The sequence below is a fragment of the Megalops cyprinoides genome, chromosome 4 (genome assembly GCF_013368585.1).
Source record: "Megalops cyprinoides isolate fMegCyp1 chromosome 4, fMegCyp1.pri, whole genome shotgun sequence".
NCBI classification, from domain to species: Eukaryota; Metazoa; Chordata; class Actinopteri; order Elopiformes; family Megalopidae; genus Megalops; species Megalops cyprinoides.
Window position 1 is genome coordinate 43,372,590 of NC_050586.1, and position 12,231 is coordinate 43,384,820.

General features: G+C 44.1%; 1 protein-coding gene across 1 annotated transcript in view; it reads right to left on the bottom strand.

Moving 5' to 3' along the window:
* The window catches only part of LOC118776505 (coiled-coil domain-containing protein 158-like), a 35,517-nt gene that overhangs the window by 17,710 nt on the left and 5,576 nt on the right, over window positions 1–12,231 (bottom strand). Inside the window, exons 10-14 of the mRNA XM_036526867.1 lie at window positions 10,843–10,962; window positions 10,349–10,546; window positions 8,576–9,175; window positions 7,256–7,424; window positions 6,209–6,361 (exon numbers count right to left, since the gene is read on the bottom strand). Of these exons, the coding sequence (XP_036382760.1) occupies window positions 6,209–6,361; window positions 7,256–7,424; window positions 8,576–9,175; window positions 10,349–10,546; window positions 10,843–10,962 (1,240 nt within the window). The remainder of the gene's footprint in view (window positions 1–6,208; window positions 6,362–7,255; window positions 7,425–8,575; window positions 9,176–10,348; window positions 10,547–10,842; window positions 10,963–12,231) is intronic.

Below are 12,231 nucleotides of genomic sequence, written 5' to 3' on the forward strand. Positions count from 1 at the left end.
TAATGGTCAGGCGTCCGAATACTTTTGTCCATATAGTGTATGTACACTATGAGTTAGACGTATCCGTCATTTGTATATTGATACTTTTTTCCTCATTACAGTTATTTTTATTAAACAGACTAAGCGATGTATAGTCAAGTTAAGCTTGTGTCTAATACGTTAACCTGTACGGTTAGACATACATGTAATTAATGTTTTGACAGTGAACTGCAGTTTGACTCCCGGCTGCTGAAAAGCTCACTCCAAAACACTCACACTCACACACAAATCTTTACACTAGGGATGCAATGGTACATGGTATGTTGTCGAACCGTTCACTACACCCCCTAGGGTTCAATACACACACGTGTATACGATATGCCTGTCATTTTCCTATAATTTCCAAAACTTGCTTATTGTGCTGCAGACTACACACACGTTGTACATTCAGATCCACAGAACATCTCTGGAGCCTGTCAGAATTTCCCTGGAGCCTATCAGCGCTCTGTATGCAAATACGAGCTGGAGGACAGAGCGCTGATAGGCTCCAAAAACAAATATTCTCACGTAAGGTCACACCGGTGTGATTTGCCATTTAGCGCGTATGCTAAAACCGGTGCGATTTAGGGATGAAACGGTTACCGGTTTCACGTAAACCATGGTAAAATTCCTGATGGTTAGTATTACCATTTCAAATTTTAATTATCATTAAAACCGTGGTTGATTACCGTGCTTTGAAAAACTCACGTTAAATACTGCCTAGCATCAACCAAAGTTAGCAACAGTCTCCCAGACGCAGGTGCACAGGCGCAGCATGCGTGGGTTTGTTTTGCGTCAGTGAAAACATGACGGAAGGCAGTGACAGCACTCCGGAGATTTTAGAACGGTATAAATTTTCATACTGTTTCATCTCTAGTGTGATTAGAACACTAGATTGGAAAAATACTAGCTAATTTTAGCTTTGTGGGAACAGCGATTCAGTGTTAAAAAATATAGCAAATGCTAATTGAAAACCATAGGATTAATAACGCTAATGAAAACATAACAAACCATGTAACATAACACGCGTGCTACATAGCATAAAAATAAGTTACTATGCGAAAGGGTTAAAAGTTCAACAAATGCATGATGTTTCCAATGAGTAATCGTGTTAAATAATCGTGATCTCAATATTGACCAAAATACTCATGAATATGATTTCTGCCATAATCGAGCAGCCCTACTAGTCAGTCATGCTGCCAATTTTCTGCATGGAAAATTTTATTTGTCTATAGGCTAAATAAAGAGTTCATTGTTTAAAAGGTGATGTGTTTTTATTTTTTTCTTAAATACAAAGAAACCAAAACCATACCGTTACCGTGGCCCAAAAACCGCGATACATACCAAACCGTGGGCCCACTGTACCGTTGCATCCCTACTTTACACTCCCCTTTTCATGTCACTGATTGTCTGCTTCAACCGTATTCATCATTTATTCAAAAATTCATTCCATTCGTTTGTCTTTGATAATTATTGTTATGCAATAGTTTTATTAGTGTGATTGCAAAGCAAAAATAGTTTTATTCTTCTTCTTTTTATTACACCAAATTTTGGACCGCTTCTCCTCCCACAGTTTTCCTCCCACAGAGATATCGACCCCAAACCAACTGTAACCTGTCCGGTCTGACCCCGATCGGTGTGCTTGTATACAGCTAAGCCGTACCTGCACTCGTTCTCTGTTTTTTGTCGTTTTTCATCCCTTTTTTCCCATAGGCTCCCATCCATTTTCAAAATCACCCCCCTCACACTTCATGGTCTTCCTACTCGGTCACTTCTCACCCCATAGCCACCATACTTCACATATTGCCTTGGGACAAATCACCCAACATTCATCCAAGACCGTCTTGACCCGCACTCGTCTTTTTGTCATTCACTCATCCCTCCATCCTCTCATTGACTTCAATTCATTCAATTCAAGTCTTACCGCTCGGCACCTTTCGGCCTACGGTCATAGTACCTCATATGCTGCCTCAGGTCATGCCACTCGACACTCACTGAAAGCCATACTGACCCACACTCGTCTTTTTGTTGTTCACTCATTCCTCCATCCTCCCATTCACTTCAGTTTATTTTTAAGGTCTTACCGCTTGGTCACCTTTGGCCTGACAGCCACCGTAACACATATGCTGGCTCAGGTCAAATCACCCAACACTCACTGAAAGCCACACTGACCCGTACTTGTCTTTTTGTCGTTCACTCATCCCTCCATCCTCCCACTGACTTCAATTGATTTTTCAAAGTCTTTCCACTTGGTCACCATTTGACCAATAGCCACGGGACCAAAGGTGAGTGTGTCCCTAGCAACTATATTGTTTACCCTAGCAACCACCTAGCAACCATTTAGCAACACCCTAGCAACCACCCAGCAGCGCCCTAGCAACGCCTAACAACCATATTGTTTACCCCAGCAACTACTTAGTAATACCCTGGCAACCACCTAGTAACACCCTAGCAACCAATTAGCAACACTTTGGCAACCACACAGCAACGCCCTAGCAATGCTCAGCGACCATACTGTTTACCCTAGCAACCACTTAGCAAACCCTAGTAGCCACCCAGCAACACCCTAGCAACCACCTAGCAACCACTTAGCAACACCCTGGCAACTACCCAACAATGCCCTAGTAACCATCTCATATAAGTTAGTAAACATCTAGCAACGCCCTAACAACCACCTAGCAACACCCTAGCAACCACTTAGCCACATCCTAGCGATCATCTCATATGCGTTAGCACGTTTTCGCTGCCGTGTCGCAATCACACTCTGCATTTTCTTCAGGAAATGCACTTTTTTAGTTAATTAATAAACTCATTTCATGAATTACACTGTAGCGTTGTCTGCATTTTGTAACAACAAACCAGGCTCTACCAGACCTAAGAGACCGGTGCCTCTCAGGGGACAGTGATATTCCCCACATAACTGGTGCCTGGGGATGCATGATGATATCGGCACGACATCGGTATCGGCCGATAAAAACTTAAGAAGTTAATTATCAACATTGGTAGATACGAAAATGTCTACTGATGTGCCTGGCCGATAAGCTGACGCATTAACTATGCGCACGTGATGACGCTAAATGTTTCTTATGAGTGCCAGCAACAAGCTTCAACATGTCAGCTGTATGGAAGTATTTCAAAGTATCTGAAACAGATAACAAAATTGCTATTTGCAATGTTTGTAAAGCACCAGTGATGCGAGGAGGGGTACAATATATAGCTAAGCTTCTCACCCTGGGAGGATTCTAGCTGTGTGCTGCTAAATTTTTCTCTGCTTCTGGAGGGGCGTGAGACCATTTTTAAATAACACTATTATCAAGGCTGTCAGAGATGGGCATCTCTGGAACTGCCCTCTCCTGGTTCACGTCCTACCTGACTGGTAGATCCTCCCAGATCTACTGGAAAGGCTCCACCTCTGCACCCACCCCCCTCACTACAGGAGTTCCACAGGGTTCAGTACTGGGACCCCTACTCTTCTCAATTTATACTAACTCTCTTGGCTCAGTTATCAAATCACATGGCTTCTCCTATCACTGCTATGCTGACGACATCCAACTCTTTTTCTCTTTCCCTCCCTCTACCCCCCAGGTCAACGAAAGAATCTCTGCATGCCTGGCTGACATCTCCAAATGGATGACATCCCACCACCTGAAGCTGAACCTCAGTAAAACGGAACTGCTCTTCATCCCAGCCGGCCCTTCCCCCCTGCATGACCTCTCCATCACCGTCGATGGCACCACAATACCATCCTCTCAGTCAGCAAAGAGCTTGGGCATCATTCTCGACAGTAACCTGGACTTCAAGGAGTACATTGCTCGCACGTCACGGGCCTGCCGATTCCTCCTCCACAACATCAGGAGGATTCGTCCCTTCCTGACAACATATGCGACGCAGCTCCTTATCCAGGCCACAGTTCTCCCTCGACTGGACTACTGCAACGCTCTCCTCGCAGGCCTCCCAGCATGCACCACCCAGCCTCTCCAGCTCATCCAGAATGCAGCTGCCCGACTGATCTTCAACCTCCCCAAATTCTCCCATGTTACTCCCCTGCTAAAATCCCTCCACTGGCTTCCTGTCGCTGCCAGGATCAGATTCAAGACCCTGACCCTCGCCTTCTCTGCAATCAACAGGACAGCCCCTGCCTACCTCCAAGAACTCATCCAGCCCTACACACCAGCCCGACCCCTGCGCTCAGCAGCAACTGGACGCCTTGCTCCCTGCATGGTCAAGGCAGGAGGTGCTCGTTCTGCCAAACATCGGCGTTTCACCTACATCGCTCCCCAGTGGTGGAACGAACTCCCGGTCTCGCTATGGACAGCTCCTTCACCCCATTCCTTCAGACGGGGCCTGAAGACACACCTCTTCAGACTCTACCTGGACTGACCCAGCACACAATTGCTGCCCCCCCCGCCCATCGTAAATTGCTGTGCTTTTTAAATTGTGCTTTTAAATTCTCTTGTTGCCACCTTTACCCTGACGCTCATTGCGCCGTTTGAAGTTGTCGAAGTCCGTCGTTTGAAAGTGTATCGTATTAGTTGCCCTATAGGCTGTAATTGTACAAATCTGATAGTACTGTGTCCTCAATCAGACGCTGCTCTCAGCTGAGAACTGTCTCATTGTGGAACTGTACACATCCTGTCCCCGTACTGTCGCTATACTTGCTGTATGCACTTTTGTAAGTCGCTTTGGATAAAAGCGTCTGCTAAATAAATAAATGTAAATGTAAATGTAAGGAAAGAATGCGATTTGAAATTAAACAAGACAGCCGCGATCACCGAGCTTGTGCTATTGGGACTCAAATGGAGGTCCTAATGGTTTTGACCAACCCCCTTGCTAGGTTTCTCACCCTGGGAGGAAGCTAGCTGTGTGCTGTTAAGCTTCTATTTGCTTCCGGAGGGGCATGAGACCATTGTTTAATATCGTGGATCAGAAAGTAGAGAATGTGACGGGAATTAAAACATGACAGCCTGCGATCGCCAAGCTCGTGCTTTGAGACTCAAATGGAAGTCCTAATGGTTTCGACCGACCCCTAGCTAAGTTTCTCACCCTGGGAGGATGCTAGCTGTGTGCCGCTAAGCTTTTCTCTGCTTCTGGAGGGTGCGTGAGAAAAAATTTAAATGGGAAATAAAACAAGACAACCTGCCATCGCCTAGTTCCTGCTTTGGGACTCGAACAGAGGGCGCCGCGTAATTTTTGTGTTTGTACACTTACACAACAACACTGGACAGCGAATAACATTTTCTGTAACTTTATTGTGTCTCTGCTCATTCAAAATAAATATCGCGGCTCCATAAGAAGAGAATGCGATGGGAAATAAGACAGACCACTTTTATCGCTTTGGATAAAAGCGTCTGCTAAATAAATAAATGTAAATGTAAATGTAAGGAAAGAATGCGATTTGAAATTAAACAAGACAGCCGCGATCACCGAGCTTGTGCTATTGGGACTCAAATGGAGGTCCTAATGGTTTTGACCAACCCCCTTGCTAGGTTTCTCACCCTGGGAGGAAGCTAGCTGTGTGCTGTTAAGCTTCTATTTGCTTCCGGAGGGGCATGAGACCATTGTTTAATATCGTGGATCAGAAAGTAGAGAATGTGACGGGAATTAAAACATGACAGCCTGCGATCGCCAAGCTCGTGCTTTGAGACTCAAATGGAAGTCCTAATGGTTTCGACCGACCCCTAGCTAAGTTTCTCACCCTGGGAGGATGCTAGCTGTGTGCCGCTAAGCTTTTCTCTGCTTCTGGAGGGTGCGTGAGAAAAAATTTAAATGGGAAATAAAACAAGACAACCTGCCATCGCCTAGTTCCTGCTTTGGGACTCGAACAGAGGGCGCCGCGTAATTTTTGTGTTTGTACACTTACACAACAACACTGGACAGCGAATAACATTTTCTGTAACTTTATTGTGTCTCTGCTCATTCAAAATAAATATCGCGGCTCCATAAGAAGAGAATGCGATGGGAAATAAGACAGACCACTTTTAAATTACGCAGCATGTATATATAAAGGTATGTATATATATATATAGGTATGTATATATATATATATATATATATATATATATATATATATATATATATTGGTATCAGCATCGGTATGACAGCTTCACATCAGTGCCCCATGTGAAGATAGGCATGTCCCCTACACTCCAATGAAATGAGTGATTACAGAGGTTTGGTAATGGGGGCATACCATGCTCATCTGCCCCCTCCAGGGTCCTCAGGGTGCTCTTTGCCTGGTAGAGATCAGCACGGACAGTATGCAGCTGGGCCCTCAGCTTGGCAGCGATGCCCTCCAGCTCCTCAATCTTACTGCTGTGGGTCTTCTTTAAGCTTTCCAGCTCCTCTGCGGTACAGCCAGAACAAACAAAATTCATTTGAAGAAACACTACTGAATGACACTTACAAAACACACTCATGGAAAAGCTAAACAAATAAAGTGAAACCAGATCAAGACTAGGGATGACTTTCAAAAATTTTTCATTGTAGGATGATCTCCTGAAAGACTTTTCACTCAGTTTCTATATCTATTGCCATATGTATTCATACACTCTAATTAAATTGGAACAAAAAAAATGCTTCCTGTTTCCCTGGGGTATAAAAGGAGGTCTCACAGAGGACATTCATCAATTGCATACATTATCTTCGTTATGGTCAGAGAGCTCGCCGGTGACTACAGGTAAATGATCACTGGCCTCCACAAACAGGTGGATAGTTGCAAAATAATTCACAAAAAGTTTAATCACTTTCCCGTGTTAGGAATTTTAAGTTTACTAATACAGTGGCAACCCTTCAAGAAAGTGAATGAAAGCATTTCTTTCCATCAGGGGCTGTGAAACAAGCAGGAAACAAATCCAAAGGCAGCAGCTGTATCTTCAGGATACAAACTGTCACCATACCAAGTCACTAGCACATGTGTGTTTTTGTACAATGCTATTTCTACCCATGAAAACATATATTGATCGTTATTCCATATTGTAAGGTATTAACATATTAATTGACCTTTTTAGTAGCTTTAGTAGCTTCACAAGAAATGTATTTGTGTCTGTTGCCTAAAATGACCGTGTATGCCCTGAACACTATGTTACATGACTGAAGTCATGTGTAATTTTGTGACTGTATTTGTACTGACCTAAGAGAAGCAAATTTCCACAAAAATGGATAATAAAGTCAACCTAATCTAATCAAAGGTGGGGGCTTAGAAAGCTGAGTGTGAATGAATGAAAGTGTGGATGGGTACCTGTTAGGCTGACCAGCTGTGCGTGTTGTACCTCCAGCTTTCCCGTCAGTTGCTTTTTCTCCAGCATCAGCTCCTTCAAGTTGCGGGTCTTCTCTGACATTGCGGCTTTCTGCTGAAGCTGTTCCTGCTCCAAAGCCCTCAGCATGTGGTCCCGCTGCTCCAAACCTGCCTAATTGTAACCCAGGGCAGGACAGAGATAAATCTGCAGCAAACACCTCAGTAAGACCATAGCACCGCCACCCCTTTTCAACATACCAGTACACGGTCCGCACCGTTCCACTTTCAAACATGCCCACTAACATGCACTGAGAAGGGCGGAGCTGACAGCCTTTCAACACACCCATTACATTTTACGTATACGACATTTAAGTATACGGGTATGTATGAGGTCAATTATGTATTGCTTGTTTGCTGTATTACACAGCAGAACCCTGGTAAAAGTGTGTCTTGGTAATTCTTCAGAAAGCATCCCAAGATTCTCTTCAGCACCAGCTGAAAAGGACTAAAAATATGCAATTTTTATCTAAACATTTTTATGTTATTTTATCTCAATTTTTTTTATCTAACTCTAAAATTTGGGGCTGTACTTTCACACAAGTAACTACTAGTAATGCTCAGTGAAGGAGAGTGCACACTGCACACATTATGATTTTGGCCATGACAAAACTCTAGCACAAGCCTTTACCATTTTGCAGTGATTCTTGTTGAAATCTGGCACAAGCACACTGAAAGTGGCCATGTGTGTCTCATGCATAGCAATGTTGACAACTTGGAATCAAAGAGTTTGAGAGGGAGCAATTTCATAAATGTAACTTTTATTCCTTGCCTTCACTGAAATGGAATTGCAGATGGCAAAGCAGCAGTATTTTTCTACCAAACAACAAAATGTGATTTTTTCATACTTCCATAAACAACTTTAGCAATAAAAGTCACAAATCCCAGGATGCTGGTGGCAAACAGGATCAATGTTAAAGACAATGGGAGATAATGAAACAGAGACATCTAGCAACTGCCATGTTGCCACAGAATTATGTCATCAGAAATAATGTGACACAACGGCATGAGTGATAACATGTGACACAATGGCATGATGCACAACACCTTTTAACAAATGTTGCAGCACATTTCCCCCACTGACTGCAAATTTCCCCCACTTTTTATTTTTATGAATGTTGTTTAGACTGTTCTTTCATATAAGGGACCACCTTAAATTTCTCTAAATTTCAGTGGCTCACAATTTTGTGTAAGAGTGAAAAAAAAAGTAACATTTTCACATCCTGATTACATCAAATAAAGGCGACAGTTGTAGGCCAATCACACCTTAAGTTGCTGGACCTCCAGCTTGTGTTTGTCGATCTCGCTCACAAACCACTCCCTCTCTTCCTGAAGCGTGTTGATGCTCTGGCTGTGTTGCAGAGATAACTGGGTCATGCCTTCCATCTGCAGCTGCAGTAGGTCCACTGTCTGCTCCCTATCCTCCAGCTTGAGCCGCAAGGACTCTCCCTCCACCCTGAGGGCCTGGGCCTGCTCCTGTGCCGCCTCCAGCTGGGCCTGACCCTCCTGCAGCTCCAGCCCCGTCTCCTCTAGCAGCTTCTGCAGCCTCTTCTCCTCATGCTCCTTCTCCTGTAGCAGCTCCTGTAGTCTCTTCCCCTCACACTCCTTCTCCACCTGCAGCTCGTGCAGCCTCTTGGCTTTGTGCCTTTGCTCTTCCAGCAGAGCCTTTAGTCTCTTCCCCTTCTGCACATGCTCCTCCAGCTGAGCCCGCAGCCTCTTCCCCTCGCGCTCCTCATTCTTAAGCAGGGCCTGCAGCATCTCTTTCTCGTGCTCCCGCTCCTCCAGCAGGCCACGGGCCTCCTTCAGCTTGTTGTGTAGATGGGCAGCTTCCTCCTGCATTTCACTCTGCTGCTTCTCCACTGCCACCTGCATGGGAAAGAGGGGACACGCTTGACAGCTTAGCCTAGCAAAGCTGTCTGCTAATCAAAGCTTAAAATCAGCTGCACTGCCTTTTCCCCCAACTTGCAAGTGCAACTTCTTTTGAGAGTGCAAGATGTAGTGACTAAACTAAGGTATATTAAGAGCACTGTTCAGTGTTCCGCTGGTGATGAAAGGAAATATTTTAATAGTCTACATTAGTGCCTTTCAAACTTTTTCAGCTAGCAGACTAATTAACTGGCAGACCACTTAAACTTCTAATATGTTTGACGGACCCCTCTGCCACCCATCACAGACCCCTAGATCCCCAGTATGAAACCTAATGGTCTACATAACCTGGTAACAGCAACACACTGATTTCTGCCTTTGATTAGTTTATCATTTGTATTTTAACAAGAACAAGCAAGATATGCTGGCATGATTAATACATTAGACAGACCACTGACATTTGAATATCTTCATACCTTTTTCTTCAAAGCACACTTTGCAGTCAAAGTGCAGTGTTGTGTTTCACCAGACAAGTGAGTCACAGAACATTGTGTAGCCAGAACACAATTTGATGGGTCTGCATGTGACAGTGGGCTTTGCGTTTTGTCAAAATATTTCAAACTATTTAAGGTAATGGAGAACATACCTACATTTACATTTTTATGACTTAATACCATGCTATATCATAAATCAAGCACAATCAGAGTATCATTAAAGGATATTTGTTTGTATTTACAGCAAGGTTTTCTCTTGAGGCTGAACTGATGAGCATGTGGCTGCGTAATGAGATGCAACAGCTTAGGAGATGTCCTGCATTACATTACATTTCCTTACGCTCTTAACCAGATTGACTTATATAGCTTACAATTTCTACATTACCCTTTTATACAGCTGTATATTTACTGAGTCTATTCTGGGTTAAGCACCTTGCTCAACCTTACAACAGCAGTGCCCCACTGGGGAATGCCTTGGGTATTGACAAACGCAATTATGCATTTTGCTGCAAGTTTAGGCATCAACAGTGGACATACAGTAGTACATTTCACTTGTACAAAGCGCACATGGGAGCGTCAATGCAATGTGTCGACCTGCATTCCTCAGCAAGAAACATGACTCTTAGAGAAAACGGGTTGATCTATGCCACAGCACTGCTCTTGAAGACAGTCCTCTTACCTGCTTCCCCTTCAGTGATTGACACTCCTCCTTTAGGGAGGCCACCAGGCTCTCCAGCTCTGACGCCCCCTGGCTCTGGGCCTCCAGTTTCTTGTGCAGCCCCTCGATGGCCAGGCTGTGGCTCCTGTCCCGCTCCCTGAGTCGCCTGTTCTGCTCCTTCTCCAGGGCCAGCTCCTCTCGGGCCTGCTGCAGCTCTGCCTGCACAGTGAATATATGCACCACTGACTGAATGCACCCCGTCTTCAACAATCCTGCCACCAGTCTTCTTAGAGAAGTCACAATCTGTTTTCTGTCTTCCTTGATTCCTTACCAAACTATACATGGAGATTTCAGCAACTCACAAAGATATTTTCTCATGTACAAATGCTTTTTCTTTGAGTGATGGCCAAGGGTAATTCAACAGTACTGTGACAGAGACTCCTATTGCAATTTTTCTAGTGGAAAGTGGAATGACTCAGTGAACAGAAAAAGCTGGTAGGAGGATGGTGTAGTACCGTGGCCTGACAGAGACGAGAGTCCATATCCTTGGCCTTCTGGATTCCCAGATCGCTCTCCCTCTGGGCGTCTTCCAGCCTTGAGGCCACCTCAGCCAGCAGATTTTCCAGAGTCACCACCTGAGAGAGGGCATAGATGTCCCTCACACTATCTCCCATCTACACCCTCGCCAAGTGAACATTCAGAACTATAACCTACTTTCAATCTCCACATAAATATCACTCACCTTCTGGGCCCAGGACACAGCACATCACGCGTCACCTATGCTTGGTAGGTTTTCTACACATTGAACACCCATCTACATTCTCGATATTTTAGTCTCTATCTACAGCCACATTCTCAACTCAAACTCTCTCAATAACAAGTCTCAACTCTTTATCTCCACTAGCCACTCTCAAGCTTTTAATACCTCAAAAAGCCACTGACTACAGCCTGCAAAAGAGCTCAACCTGGTTATCATTCATTTTACTGGGTATAATGCATAATTAGATAATGTTGTGATACATCAGATAATTACATTACATTATTAGGATTTAACAGACGCTCTTTTCCATAGTGACTTACACAGGTTACAGGTATTTACAATGTTATCAATTTATACAGCTGGATATTTACTGAGGCAATTGTGGGTTAAGTACCTTGCCCAAGGGTACAGTAGCAGTGTCCCAGCAGGGATCAAACTGGCAACCTCTCGGTTACGAGTCCTGCTCATTAGCCACTATGCTAACTGCCCCGGGTTTAAATACCTGTTTAAAATCATGGCATTATGAATTCATGGCATTCATAATGCCATGAATTTAAAAAGGTATTTAAACCCTACCAAAAGCATCTGCCAGCTTTAACCTTTTCCATCAGACATTGCAGTGAAGTCACTTTGTCAGCAGATAACACTATCAGGCCAGGTGGGTGGACCTGCATAGTGACGGTACCCTTTCTCTTCAGCCAATCAGATACCAGCCTTGGGCTTTCAGCAGCTTTGGTCAGCCAGCACTGCAGTGAACTTGATTCCACCACTAATAATTCACACTGGTGGCTGATCCTTCTATGTTTTCTGATGACTTGTTGGAGCCAAACCAGAAATGTAAGAAATAACACAAAGTAGACTGAAAGACCTGCACAGCAGCTGCAGAACTTTTTGCCAAATCCAGGCCTCTGGCTCTGCCAAAGGAGAGATTACAAATGACTGAGCAGTTCAGGTGGCACTATGTCTGAATGGCAGCACAGTGAAACCGCCTGACCATGACACTGGATTACTGCAACAGGGCTGAGGGAACATAAAGAAATGGGGCTAGACAGTTTTGTGAGACAGAACTATCAAATCTCCTCTTTGCTCCCGCACAGGATGTTATATATATATATATATATATATATATATACATATATATATG